Source organism: Pteropus vampyrus, unplaced genomic scaffold, assembly GCF_000151845.1.
Source record: "Pteropus vampyrus isolate Shadow unplaced genomic scaffold, Pvam_2.0 Scaffold627, whole genome shotgun sequence".
Classification (NCBI taxonomy): Eukaryota; Metazoa; Chordata; class Mammalia; order Chiroptera; family Pteropodidae; genus Pteropus; species Pteropus vampyrus.
The window spans coordinates 51,357-66,846 of record NW_011889408.1 but is presented as its reverse complement, the minus strand read 5'-3'; the positions used below and the strand labels follow the sequence as shown (position 1 = coordinate 66,846).

The 15,490-nt window shown below is 37.4% G+C and overlaps 1 protein-coding gene across 3 annotated transcripts; it reads right to left on the bottom strand.

Annotated features, from left to right (window-relative positions):
• Positions 1-198: 198 nt before the first annotated feature.
• TP53INP1 (tumor protein p53 inducible nuclear protein 1) lies at positions 199-15,216 on the bottom strand. 3 transcript variants are annotated; one of them, XM_023525788.1, is made up of 5 exons: positions 12,816-13,007; positions 9,771-10,027; positions 8,860-9,244; positions 6,091-6,128; positions 4,851-4,991 (listed from the first exon to the last, which is right to left on the bottom strand). In XM_023525788.1, exons 2-4 carry the CDS (start codon positions 9,880-9,882, stop codon positions 6,107-6,109), a joined length of 519 nt encoding a protein of 172 aa, XP_023381556.1. In that variant the 5' UTR covers positions 9,883-10,027; positions 12,816-13,007; the 3' UTR covers positions 4,851-4,991; positions 6,091-6,106. The 3 variants fall into 3 exon arrangements, with proteins under 3 accessions (XP_011383104.1, XP_023381555.1, XP_023381556.1); XM_011384802.2 differs by lacking the exons at positions 6,091-6,128; positions 12,816-13,007 and adding an exon at positions 15,066-15,216 and having other exon boundaries at positions 199-4,991; XM_023525787.1 differs by lacking the exon at positions 6,091-6,128 and having other exon boundaries at positions 199-4,991; positions 12,816-12,939.
• Positions 15,217-15,490: the final 274 nt, after the last annotated feature.

Below are 15,490 nucleotides of genomic sequence, written 5' to 3'. Positions count from 1 at the left end.
TTGGCTAGGAGTTACTCTCAAATTCACATTCACTTAAATGGTTATTTTAATGTACTAATTTTACACAAGTTTTTAAAAACATAATTAAAGTGCATATTAAACACATCTTTTGGACAAAACTAAACAGCAAACATTTTAAGACACACCTAGTTTTAAAACTAATGACTATAAAGAAAAAATGAGAGAATCTGACAAATGTGAAGTTAAAGGACATTTTATTTACTGACAGATTAAAAACCGTAACTCCAGGCAGTGCAAAATGCACCACTGAACCCAATTACAAAGAACTGGTGTTAATACACAATGTTTAAGCAATGCTACACTTATTTTTGGCAAAGTGCTGTATTGTTTAGTCTGTGTATAAAACTGACCAGCTATGAACTAATCAGTATAAAAAGTTCTATAAAAACAAAAAAATTAGACAGTGGCTCAAGAAAACAAGCTGCCATTTATGCATAGAATGATATACAGTATATAACCTAACCAAATGTCCCTTTTTAGTTTTCAAGTTGTTGGAAAAAATGTGTGTCCAGAAACACATCAAGAAGGCACACAGTACAATCTTCAATACTCTTCAGTCTCTATAACTGACACCCTGCCCTTGAAAAGCAAATGTGTTCACAATTTTACTTGAGGAAAAACCAAAGCCACTCTTTTCTTTAAATAACACACAAATAATTGATTAAAGTTCCAAACCTCTGAAGGAAAATACAACCAAAAAGCAAGCAAAATCACTCATACACATCAAGCCTGGAAACATACACATCTAACCTCCCCAAGTGCTGGTTTGGTTTTTAGAAGTCCATCTAGAAAACAAATACTAAAACTTCAGGCAAATACAGAGCAAAACTGGGCATTTAACAATTACACAATTTAAAAAAAGTGTTGTAAGGAAAATTCTCAACAATATACATTATCCAGTTAAGCTGCCCTCCAAGAATAGTAACTTCTCCCCCATAAAAGGTACTGTTGCAAACAGAAAAAGATACCTTCATCTGAATGCTTTCCAGTACCTCTTTCCCTACCCCACACCACTGTAATTGGTGTCAAATTTCAAGTGAAATTGGTGCATGGCAAGGCTGACACCATTGCATTATGTTGGTTTTCTAAATAAAGCATTTTAAATAAAATTTTAAGCATTAAAGTAAGTGGATAAGGAAGCCATTTACAATGCATCGACATGGTTGATGGCAATAAAACCATCCATGATAGTAACTCAACTTTTAGAAGAATTTAAATCTGTATGTATGGGCCTTATAAAATAAAAAGATAATTTTAAGGTAACATTACAAACATATGCTAGTATCTCCAGGACAAGGAGCGGTCTCTTAACTGATTCTAAAAACAAAAACTAATACTTGGAAACTCTTATTAAACTTTTCCACTAATCTATTTAAATTTAAATATCTACTGGCAGGAGTCCTTCACTTTCTTTTTTTGTTTCTAACTCAGAGAAAATGAGGATAAGATTTTCTTCTTTGCTCTTTTAAGAGGATATAAAGACAATATATTTTCTTAAAGAGGAAGGGAAATAGCAAAGACAGATTTGACAAAGATACAAAGATTACAAACCAGTGTACTACACAAATTTGAGAAGTAAAAACAATAGGCAATGCTGAACGGCCCTCTCAGGTTTTAAGTACACCGTCTTCTCACTAGAATCAAGGTACTGATACAACAGAGAAGGTATGTAAACAGGAACAGTTTGCATGGGAACTAGAAAAATTAACAGAAAATTAATATAAAAAAAGCTCCCTGGAATAGGAAGTTAAAAATCCAATCACTTTGCACCTTCTGTAAAAAATCTCCCAACCAACCATATAAATGCATTGCCACAAAAGATAAAATAATGGATTGTTAACCTTCAACTTACAGTGCAGTACATAATTCAATTAGTTGAGGAAGAAAAATAAGCATAAACATTATAAAATGTTTTATTAACAAAAATACAAACTTTGAGAAACATGGTGCATTATAAAAACTAAGAAACTCATTCATGAGCACTGCTTGTGTGCACCACATATTCCAGACATTTTCCAAATAACATTCTATATTATCAGTTTAGAAACAATCAGAGGGGTCTTATTTCTCACTGCCTGAATTTTTAAGGATATGCACTAAGCACATTGTAAACCACTAATATTTATAACAGCAAAAGTAATAATTAACTTAGAATAAGTTGCATTTTGGCTGTGTTTCAAAGAATACTTAACAGGTCAACATCATTCTGTGTTACTACTGGTCTGAGACATAGTAGATGCCTAACAAACATCTAATGTCCAAGAACTTCAAATGAACTATGCAACCACTTTCTTCAATTCTTGCATGTGCCAAGTAAGACAGAAACCACAGTATGATATCACAGACAGTGTGGTAGCCCTTACCCTGAAAAAGCATCCCAAAGACTGAAAATCATTTGTCTTCCAGGAACAAAACATAAAAAACTAGGTCTAGATAGGGAAAACAAAAAGGCAATAACTGATGCAGAGATATAAATGTATTTAAGGTATCATGAAATCTGAAAAAAAATAGTACGAAAGGATCACTGCAGTTTTATATAGAAATCTGTTCATGCTGCCAAATTCTCATGACTGAACTTTTGTAGCTCGTGAGGTACTAAAAACTTCCATGTAATATATGAAAAAAGAGACTCCTATGTATTCAGAGGCTTATATCCAGAAAACACTTAGCTGGTCTATTTTCAAGTTACCAACATATGGCCCTATAACAGACGTGATGTAAAACATACACACCTTCATGAAAACTCTACCTTACCTCCCAACTCAGGTAAACACAAACAGTAACAAAATAACTTCTAGCTTAGTTTGACAAAACTTTACAGACTTGGCCCTTAATTAGAAGCAAATAAATAAAGGGGTAGTTGAAATGGAAGGGGAATAAGGAGAGAAGGGGTATCTAGACTCTTGTTCTAAAGAGATATTTCCTGGCACTTCATCAATGCCAGTGGAAGAACCACCTAACACCACCATCTAACTACGCTATCTGACCTCTTCTGACTCCAACATCCCAGTCTAGTTAGAAAAGAGCACAGCTCTTCATTTAATAAAAGGTCTCTCATGGTTCCCTGCACCAAGCTGCTGCAGGGTTACTGAGAAATAGAATAATACTTCACACAACTATATGCTGCTTTTCCTTTGAAACATTGTAGAGATGTGTACTTATTTAATTAGGGTTTCAGAGGAGACAGAAGAATAAGCTATTTGATTATGAAGGTGATGCTACTGCTCTGTCAGTACAATGTGCTTTGGATTGTAAATGTGCTTAACTAAATCTCTGAGGAAACTGGTGAGTGTGGATGGCTCAGCAAAACCTATCACAACTGCTAAAAAATAAAGTGACTGGCTAGAGGTTAAGAAACCGATTTTTTTCTGTGTCGCGTTAACTAGCCCGTGCGTGCAGCGCATGCTGCGCTCTGGCCCCATTAGCACCAACACTGAAGAACAGCTGTGGCAGAAAAATTGTCACAGGCCGAACCTCCAACACTGGGTTCAGTGGAGAGGCCCTTGGAATTTCACTCAAGGTTCAGTTCTGGATAGCCCCACTTCAAATCGGGATTCAGCCTTCACGACTGTGCGGAAGGTGACTACAACTGCTCCCCTGTTGGTGAGAGTAACAGAGGCCAAAGTGGTTACAGATTCTGCCTGAAACCCTACTTAAAACAAAAAATGAAAACTCAAGGAAGCCAACCTGCCACTCTTCATGCAGATACCATGAAAAGGATTTCCTCTCATCTTTGCCTGCCACTTGACAGGGCTGGCTCCAAGGCAGAGGATTTATTACTGTATCAGAAATACAAAGCCTATTGCTTTTCCCTTGAGCAGATATACATATGAAGTCGCTCAAGTGCCTGGACAAGTACTTCTGAATTTATAGCTAATGTGAGGTGGTGAGTGGGCAGAGTTGGCAGGAAAGAATCCAAACAACTTAAATAATGGACTAATGGGTTAGTTATGGACATACATTTTTTTCAAATACAATTTCACAGGTCAAATTTAATCCCTCTGCACAAGACAAGAGCTTTTGTCCCACAATACCTGTATTGTCTGTACCACGTCACACAGCCATGTAGGAATTACTGAATGCACTATTCATTAACACTTAATGTACCTGAATTCCAAAATGAACTGCATGGCTAATGTGGAAAAAAAAACCCATACACACAGAAATATGTCAAGTTTTCTTTCAACAGCCATAATTCCATTATATCCATGGCAACTATAACCTGTTAATGCTCATGTTAGTGTGTAAAAATGTATTCATTATATACAGAAAAGATTATCAAGTACTGGTCAATAAAGTGTATGGCTGACCCTGAGAATAAACTTCTGTTTACTCAAAAGATTGATTAAGTAATACAAAATAAAACGAAACTGAAAGATGCCTATTCTTGTACTTGGGAAGAAACGTCTTTAGAATGCTAACTCATGTACACCTTAATAGATTTGAAGACATCCCCAAACATCAAACACTGTAACTGTATTGATATGTTTCCAAAAATATTCTGAAAAAATTTACAAAAAAAGTAAATGTTAAGAGCAAGGCATTATGTGATACACAGCATGTAAATCTGGTTTTTCAAGATAGTGTCTAAACACACTAATACAACTATGTGATTGGTCACCAACTGGCTGTAAAGAGACAGCATCTTCAGCATCCAAACACGCATATCTACACACATGTACACAAACCAAGAGAAACCAACCAACTGAACTTGAAATTCTTAGTAATTGTACTGACGTGGGCAGGGCTGGTGGACAGCCCAGCCATTGTGCTTGACTTGCCGAGAGTGAAAATCCCTGGTAAGATTTTGGCGACGAAGGCTATTTCTGTTCAGAGACTGTCTTTCACTATGTTCCTTTATCCATTGGGAAGGGTGAAAGCTCTTGGGTTGTTCCAGAAAAGCAGTATGAGCAGCAACAGTTGCAACATAGCAGTGAATGTGCTGCCCAATTTCATTTTGAGCTTCCACTCTGAAACAGAAAAAAAATGAGGATGTATTAAATAACAGAGTATGTTATTAATGAAATTGAAAGTTAATTAGCAATTCAATTTGACATACTAATTTCTTTATAGTTGCTTAGGGTTTCATGGCTGACCATTTTGTGACCATAATGACTGATAATGGTAGAAAGAAGCCAACTTTCAACAGAAATATGCTATATAATCCACAGGTGGTTAATTAAGTCTACCATTTTTTTTTTTAATGCTCTACACTTAGAGTAACTTTCAATTACAAAGCAAACACATTTATATATAGTTTTCTGGGAGCAAAACTAACATTTATTGAATATCTGCATTTGCCAACTGTTTTTGCAAATATTATGTATTTTGATTCTTACTATATCTTAAAAGAAAGTTTTACTAATCAGAAAGCAAAGGTTCAGAGATGTTAAGATCACAATTATTGACTGACTCAACCAGGATTCTATCACAGGCCTTGCTCCAAGGACCATGGTTCTGAATCAGGGTGAATACTGATGCACTGTGCCAGCAGCACCTTCATAAACATTTGCTGTCTTTAAGCAAAATGGTCTAGGAAACAAGGTTTACTTTACATCTGTATTCAACAGAACATGTATAAGAAAATTCTACTCATTTAATAACATTTTTCTAGTAAGAAGCTACCTAATTATTACTTATATCACAACAAGACACATTTTTAGAATGGCATTTTGCATAGCAATGTTATAAAGATCCCTGAAGAATACATAATCTTAAAATATGGCTGCAAACCATATGATTACTATGTTTTCCATATTAAAAGTTAATCAAATAGGATAGACCTAAACTATAAAAACACATTACAGGAAGAGTTTTAAGATTTTTAAGAGTTATTTTACACAGGAAGGGTGGTTATATAGTTTGCCTATAATCACTAGGAAAAAACACTATTCTTTTAAAAACTATAGTGTTTTTAAAATAGTAAAATTAAAGCAGGTCATATTAAGAAACTAATAAAGAGAAGTTAAAGTAAAGACAGTGGTTTTTAAAAGGTGGGCACTTGAGTCCTTAGCCTCCCTGCTCGGACTGATAACACATATCACACGGTCTCAAAGGGAATATACTTACTCTGTGCCAGTGAGTCTTATAAGCAGCTTTTCCTGGCCCTACAAATGTTAAATGGTGAACTATTAAATCACTAGTAAAACTTAAAATGCTATTTAATTTTACCATTAGGACGTGGTCAACTTCAACTGGTTTACTATGGGTCATTAAAGGCACATTTACTACTTAAGATTATGATAGCACAGAAACCATCACAAACAATATTTATTAAGGCTAAAATGCAATAAAACGCACATTCTGAAGCTCATCTGTAATTATGAAGCACCTTTTATTTATGTGTTTTGTGGTCATATCTCTAAGAATAGACAGGATAGAAATGATCTAATATTTGAAAGACATGATTTATTCACTGCTCAGAAAATACAGACATTTACTACATAGCCATCCTCCTAATCTGGATAACACCTAATTTCTAACATGATTGATTTGAGTGGGCCTTATTTGTAAGAATTTCAAATCCAAAAACAAGGATGTTAAAAAAATCCTAGTTATTATAAAACTATAATTTGCAGTACTTTATGTCCAAAAAGAATTCAGATAAAGTTAAATGTGATCTTTTGATCCATTATATATGTATTCAACTGCCCTACATATCAAAACACATAACAAGATACAAAAACAAACGAGATGTAAGAAATGACATTCTCACTGCATCAAAACTGCAAACACATAACCAGATGTAGTGCAAGGTTCTGGACTGGATGCTGGTTTGGACAAACTAGATGAAATATTCTGGGCTCCACTGAGGAAATCTGAGTATCGTTTCTATAGTAGATGAAGTGAAATTTTACTTAAAAAAAAAAAAAAAGTGGACATCATTGCCTAAAAAGGCAGATTATAAAGTAGTACATGCAGCTTGATTCCATTTAGGTTGAAAATGGTGTGTGTGTAGGTGTCACGCACATACACACATACAGAAAAACCCATCTGGAATGATATGCTTTACGGTCTTAAAGAGCATTCGGCTCTGGGTAGAGAGAACGTCACTTAAAACTTTTGCATATTTGTATTTTCTAATTTTCTGCAACGCATATGCACTGCTTCTATAAAAATGTTATTTACAAAGCTGCTGAATCTATGTATATATATACACACACTTTACTGAAAAGAAAATACACAAATGCCAGTAAGTTTAAAGTGACTATTAATCACGCTAAATTTTTGTACAGAATTCCTCAGAGGTGAGAATCAGGAAGAATTTTTAAAACTGCAGAAACTGATTTGAATCAACTATAAAGCAATTAAATCAATATCACCTCTAAAATACTGTATCGTAAATTTTTGTTGAAATGCCTGAAACACTGACCTCTTGATAAACTTACAGTGCTGAATAAAGTGCCAGTTTACCTAACATTTCCCATCAAAAATCTTACCCAGTAGAAAGCCTGGGTAACTATATAAGCAAATTATTTTTCTATTTGGTACAAGCGGATGTTTATCTTCATTCAAGATAATCTACAAATTGAGACTTCAGAGTGTAGTAAATTCTGATATGTTAACAAATGAATGAACTGCCTTGGCCTTCGTTTATATTTGGCAAACAGAAAATAGTAGAAGATAAACACAATGGTTTAGTGAGTACAGTTAGAGCCTAGACAATCCAAAAAGAGGCCCTTTAGATGACAGCACTAACAGCACCAACCATAGGAATATTCTGAAACACTCCAAAGAACTGAATTCATCTGTATTCTTGATAGGTAGTAAGGGAATTAAGGCAGTGCCAGCATCCCCCAAATGCTTAAACACCACAGGGAATCTTCCACTAATGTGCCTCATGTACTAGGAAGACTTTGAACTAATTAACACGGCCATGGGCTTTATCTGAGTGAGTGGGAGCAATCTTGAACACATTCCCTGGATAAAGGCCACAGAATGTCTCTAAGTTTGCTTTGGAACATATCAAACTTCACTGACCAGGCCCTTTCCCTGAACCTTTCCAGGCCCTCAACCCATTTGCCATTGAAACAGAGCCTTTCAGACCACTTGGGAGGCCAATATAACAAAACATATTTTGCATGTGAAATCTTTGCTCTGTAAGGCAGAAAACAACTTTCTGAGCAAAATGCTTTGGTGAAACTGCCATTTTACTTCATGCTTAAGAACTCTCAAGTTTTTCAAGGTTAAGCGCCATTTGATGTGGCACAGCTAAGACTACTCGGAAAAAAATACGAGTTTTCTTTTAAACCGGACAATTCTTTTCAAATTTGATACACTCAAATAATCCCATCTGTAAAGTGCCAGCTATATTCTAAGATACTTAGCAGAAATGCCAGTCTTTTCTTTCCATTCAGGAGAATATTATAAATGAGATGGCTCTCCATTATGTAACTGGAGTGTGCTACAATTTTTCAGTCAGTATCTTATATTTGCATGTCATTTGTTTCCTACAAAATCATACTCTTCCCTTAAGTGTTTACCATTTGAAAATCACTCAGCTACCTGCTTTTAAAAGGTACTGCAAAATGATAATATATGTGTATTTATATATACATATATATGTATACAGAGAGATTAAATGTGGTTAAATGTTAACAAGTGCTTTGAAGACAGTAATAGAACATGTTAAGAAGATACAGAACTTTTTTGAAAATCTAAAATGAACGAGTTTTTTATACCATCAACTGCCTTGTGCACTATGCATATACTTTTATAAATCTCTTTAACAAGATGACTTTTGCATCTTCCAAAAAATTAGTTTTGAATTATAGTAGAAATAAATAAAATGCAGCTAAACAGACTGCCTGTGGAGAGAGTAAAATACTTGTGACGTACCTGGTACTACTTGGGTTATGAAATTCATCTGTCCCACAGCTAGCCTCATTGAGACCAGAGCAGGAGTTATGTACGGCATAGACAGACATGCTAGGATGTTCGATGAGAAGGTTTTCCATAGGACTGGTTTCCACCTTGATAGTGGTTAATCCACCTGCAGTGAAACATGGGGGAGGGGTGATAAACCAGCTCTCCTCCATCGGACAGGATTCAAACTGGAGGAAGCAGGAATCACTTGTATCAGCCAAGCACTCAAGAGATGCAGGTAAACAGGAAAAGACAGAAGGATGCTTGGTAGGTGACCCTTCACTGATGTCTTCTTCTTCCTCGTCTTCTGCTGCTGACAAACCAGTGCAAGTGTCTAGATTGGAGTCCACGTGCGTTGCTGATGTCCCACAAGAGGATGAGTATCACATTCAGAGTACAGAAAAAGAGACAGTATTGTTAGTTAATGCTCACATACCTCCCTTTATTTACGTCAGAAACAAAACCATTTATATTCACTTATAATGATTATAAAATAATTTCTGAGCATTGCGTGTGTATGGTATATAACCGTAGGGGATGGATTACACTGGCTTTTTCAGGAATCATTTTCAGACTGTTCCCATTCTACTGAGAAAACATATAACAAGCCATATGGGTTATTGCTTATCTAGTATGAGAGTTGTCTAGTAAAGTGCCCCTGATTTGATCAGGGAGTAAGTTGCAAAACTGAGAAGTCTGACGTCAATCAATTTCACTGACTGGTCATCTGGCACAGGATGTTTCCTTCCATTTTTTTAAGATAAATTCTTGTTTATTTACTTTTAAGGCTTAAAAACCTTCAAAATTACTGATTTACTTATGCAAAACTGAGATGCAAGAGTTTCCACTTTTGCTGTGACGTTTAATGGCAGAGAATACCTTACCTATGAAGTCAACAAGAATCCATTCATCATCTTCTTTCTCACTAAATTCTGGTTCTTGGTTGGAAGAAGTATTGACTTCACCCACAAACAGTTTATTCAGTCTCTGGAACATTGTTAAGGCAAGATTGAGACTTTGGCTGGATGTCTTTATAGCTGAGATTTCAAAACCCTGTCTTCAGTCAGCCTGATGGCACCGACAGGAGATTAAAGTGCACAAGGTGCTTATTCGACTTAGGGGAGAAGAGGAGTCATTATCCCTAAAAAAACAAAAACAAAAACAAAAAAAAAACAGAAAAAGTTTATTTCAAATCAGCATCTTAGATAATGTGTGTGTGGTTTTAAAAGTACACACACAAACTCTTAGAAGAATGCACATGCCTTAGCCTCCAGCTACGGCTGTTCTCTTCCTCTAAGAGTTGAACATAAGAAATGCAATATCTGTTATTTACAAAATATTATGAGTACTCAAACGCAACCTGTAAATATCTGAAAATGAAATAAAAGGGAAAGAGTTGGTTCTCTTTCACATTCGTGCTTTTATAATAAGTGATAAATTTGAATATTTCAAACTGAAATACTGCTTTTCTGTAAGTAGAGGAGCAAAAACTAGATATTAAAAGACTTACTATATGATATTCAACTGCCCAGAAGCTGCCAAATGAACCCGGCAATTGTGCCCAGTGACCACCATTATGTTAGGCCATCATCTTTCCCTGGCTCATTTTCTCTTGTGCTCTGTGTTTCTTGTATATGACTAAAAGCATACCTAATTGCATTTAAAATTTTTAAGTACAGCATACTCTGACCTTCAAAACAACTCCTACAGCTGGCATGGAGTAATTTACACTGCAGAAAACTAAGGTGGACAGTGGCTAGAACTGGAAATAATCATTTACTGTGTAGTGGCCAGCAGTTGGTGCTACAGTCATTGTGTCTGGGTTCAATGCTGGCTCTGCTGCTTATGCCCTCTATGAATTAGAAAGTTAAACCACTTTAGCTGATAGCAGTTCCACCTCATGGAGTTCTGGTTAGTTCTATATGAGAAACTCCAGTCTTGTCTGATCTTATTCCAGAGTTCCAGATTTATATATCCATGTCACCCTGATTACCGATGGGCATATCAAACCTAACACATACCAAAGAGAACTTTTAATTTTTTCCCAAACACTCATACACAGTGTCCTTCATCCCCCTGCAGTGAGAAGTAGCAGCATCCAGTAGTTATTCAAGCCCGAAACTTAGCAGTTACTCTTGACTTCTTTTGAGCAATACCACCTCCTGTTGCTCCTCACCCAACCCCTCATCCAAACTATTAGCAAGTCCTGTTAACTCTAGCTGAACATGTGGGTCAAATCCACTTACTTCTCTCCACCACTACCTTCCTAGTTGAAGCTAACCTGGTGTTTCTCCAGACCCTGCCGATCACTTCCTAGAAGTCTCCCTGATTCTGTTCTTGAGATAATGCAGGCAACCTACTTGGCAAGGCACTTGGCACAAAGTTCTCAGTCGATGTCAACTATTGCATCAGGTGTAGTGCTAAGCTCAGGGGAGACAGCAGTGAATAAGACCCTCCCAGGGCAAGTGGAACAACCCAGTGTGATATATGTCATGGAAGGAGAAGTACTGGGTATTCCCCAGATCTACACAGGTAGAAGTCAGGGAAGGACTCCTGCAATAAGTGACTTTAATCTTGAGTGGATAGAAGACCAAGACTGGAGGAAGGGGGAGGAGCACTGGAAACTTGCAGTTGAGTGAGAATGTGGCACTTTCACTACGGCTCAAGATGAGATGGACAGCCGTGAGAACAGGCTGGGACACGAAGCAGGAAGCCAGAAGTTAAGGAGAGAGAAAAGTTAAGGATGGCCCAGGTTTATGGCCTGGCACACTGGGAGGATGGTGAGACCACTTAGTGGAAAAGGATTACTGAAGAAAGTACAGGTTGGGCATTTTGGACAGGCCGAATTTGGGAAGTCTGCAAGTTGTATATTAATAGGTGGCTGAAAACAGGGCTTTGGAGTTCAAGGGCATGGTCTCCGCTGGGGACAGATTTGGGAGCTGTCAACATAAAGGGGATGACGTAAACCATAAGAATAGATGAGACCATCCAGGGATGATGAAAAGTACCTTGCTAAAGACACTTCTTTTTCTCATGAGCATCAGCCTTGAAACTATAACTTCAGACTCTGACATTTCACTTTCAAAATGATCATCTTTAGCTGTTAATGTAGGTAGAATCTGTAGCTGATGTGACTCTTGGTTTAATTCTTTATGTGCAAATTGGACTGCTACAGTTGTGACATGACACTATGACTGTGTAGTACCACAAATGTGGGTTCCAATCAATGATATCTGAACACTTTTGTGGTTGCAATCTGTCATCCTCAGCCATTAAATATTAAAAATGGGTAAACAGGAAGTATCTCTTTTATAACCAGTATTCCTGAAACCCTCTGGAAAGCACCATGGCCAAATCATGAAGGCTGGAGCTCTAGCATGAGAATTCAAATTTAGCTTTTTATGTTGCATGTAAGAGAAATTAGAAAAGTGGGCTGTATAGTTTGCTTGACCTGCTGTGGTGTGACAGTTATATCCCAAAAGATGAACTATCATAAGGTCTGATTCAATAAATGTTTTGAACATATAAGCTAGGAGAAAAAAGAAGTTATTTTCAAAATCTTTTCTCCATTTTGCTTAAATTATGGAGGCAGATATAGGTCTCAAATACTTTTCTGTCTTCTGAATCAGCTGAGATTAATCCCAGTTGTCCAGAGCACAGAGCTGGATGCAGACCCTGCACCAGCTAGAGATGGAGCTCAGAATGGTAGGGGGCCACCCTTCAGGGGAACCCTTGTTTGTCTTGAATGAGCGAGCACCTTGTTCCCCCAACTGTATTGCCACATGAGGGTAAGTCACTGGGGCCCAGTCCAGGTAAGTGGAAGCTACAAGGCAGAAAACATTGCTGGGGCAACTGAGGTTGGGGCCACTGCCCCCTCTAGCTACAGCTCCAAACCCACACAATGAAAGCCAGCTTATCCTGGAACATACACAACTCTGTCACAGGAAAGGTGTCTCCAGAGGAGCTTTCCATGGGGCAGCACAAGTCAATCTTCTTTTGGTTTTCTGCAGTCAGAAGCTGTTTCCAGATGTCCCATGTCTCCTACAAAGACAACCAACCTTGGGTGCACAGTGTTCAGGAACCCAGCTAGGCAAGAGAGGACCACATCCTCATCTTTCCTGAGTCACTGGTGGTATTTACATGACACATCTGTTGAAGCGCCATGGGAAAGATGCAAAATGAGTCATTCTGCCAATGACCCAGGGACTGTTCCTACCCAGTTACTGCTACTCTTGACCTTAGCTCCAACCAAGGAATGGGAGGCTCTCCATGGGGCTGGTTCCATGGGGAGCTAAAAGGCAAAGCAGAAAAGACTGCTCCTCACCACTGACTCTAGGGCAATGATAAAACTAAAGTGAAAATTCCTAAGAAGACAAATTTACAAATACAACTATGGAATTTAGCAAAGAGGCAGAGGCAAAGAAGTGTAGGTGGGGTAGCGCAGCTGTATTTTGGTGCACCTGCAAGCTCTCAGTGGTAACCCACCTCAGCTGGGCAGTCTCAGTGGAGGAAAGCAACAAAGTGTCTGTCTGAGCCCAAGCATTTCAAAAAGGCAGTTTCCATGGCATATCTCCTGGCTCCAAATACCTCTACCCCTCCCCTAAAAAAATGTCTTTTTCATTATAAAATGAATGAAACCACATTATAGAAAGATTAGAAAATAAGAAAAATAGCTATTAGTCCATGTCTTGTTGCAACCATTGCTACTATATTGTACATTTTTCTCTAGCTTTTTCTTCTATATATAAAGTTTCATCATTAGTTTAGTGAATGCAAAATTTTGTATCCTTTGTTATTTAACATTTTACCCTCAATGTTTTGCATTTAATTAGTTGAGTAGAAAGGCTAAGGAGTAAGGTGGATGAGTTGAAAATTTATGGGGAAAAGCATTCTAGTTTGAGAATTTACAAAGGGAGTTGCTAGTCGGGAAGCACCTGTTAATACAAATTAGCTTCACATTTTTGAGACAGTACTAACCTAGAGGCAGCCTGGCTCTGGCATTACCTTGTTGTGCTTAAAATCTTGGCTCTGCTACTTGCAGCTTGTGTGAACTTAGGATATTTAGTAACTTCTTGGTGCCTCAGTTTTCTCACCCCTAAAATGGGATGGTAGTACCAACATTTAAGGATTAAGCATATATCACAGAATAGTGCGGGGCACGTATCAGCACCCAGTAAATATTAACCACAGTTCATTCCAAGCCAGTTGTTGACTAAATCATGTAGCATCTTTGGGTCTGAATGTCTTTATCCGCAAAATGTTTATATATTAGAGCTACAATTTACTGAATACTTATTGTATGGGATAGGGACTTCAGGTACTTATTTGTCCCACCGTACTAATGAGGAAACTGAGGCTCAGAAATTTTAAAACTTGCTCAAAAGTGACAGAGCCGCTCAGGGGTGGAGCCGGCATTAGAGCTTAAGTCTGACTTGTTCCAAGTACCTTGCTTTTTCCTGAATATGATCTCTCAGGTTCCTTCTAGCCTCGACTCCTGCTCTATAAACTTCAGAAAACAGTGCTTTTCAGTTGGGTTTGGCTGCCAGTAGGCGGCTCCAAAAACATTAAAAAATAAAAAAAAAAATCCCACAACTTTGATGATCTAACTTCTATGTATACAGCTGTGGCTTCTTGACAGTTTTGAAATATCAGGTGGCTAAACAAACATATCTTCGTTGAAAAGAGTCCTCAAAATGACCTTTCTCTTTATAGCCCACCCTCTTTTACTAGTTTAGAAAAATATGCTGATTTGAGTAATTTACAATCAAAACAAAAACAAAAAAAAACAAAAAAAAATGCAAGAAAGTTGTCTTTGCTTGTTCTGCCTGGATGTTTAGCTAGCTACAAGAGGGTTATTCTCCCTGGGGCCCACAACTGTCGGCTCTGAGGCTGAATAACAGTGGACAAAGACAGCAATAGGTGGTAATTTATAGCCTGTTAACCCTGAATTTTGAAAGTAGGGCCATTCCCAAGAGAAATATGAGGGAGCACTCACAGAAAAGAACAAATGATAGGATGAAAAAATAAAAGATCTTGGTCACAGAAATTAGTAAGGTTCTGGTTCCGGGCTAGGGCCTTTAAAAATTATGCTGCCAGTTCAGAATTATAGTGGCTGCGACTGACAATCAAAAGCTTCCCAAGTGCTTTACACATATACAATAAAAATGTATTTCAATTACCAAGCAAGTGATTTCTGGATCTTAGGGCGCACCTCATTATTACTTCTGTTCAATGATCCCATGGGTCACTTTTTCCTTCTCCGAAACTTTGTGTTCGGAAAAGGCTCTTTTAGCAACGGTTGCCCAAGTCCTTAGAAGTTACATTTGGAAAGGGGCTCTTCCTCAATCTACTCTAAATTGGAATTAACACAAAAGATAATAAGCAGACATAAGTAGAAACTACAATAAAAACGAGGAACCCCCCACGTGAAATTCATCTCCATTTTGAAAGAGAAAACACCATTTCCTTTTAATTGGCTATGTGGCCTTGAGTAAGTTAGTTACTCAAGCTCTTTAGGCCTCGGGTTTCCTATTTATAAGGTAATAGGATGAAGCCCTCAGCATAGTATATGCACATCGTAAGCGCCCAATCAACGTGGTTAAAA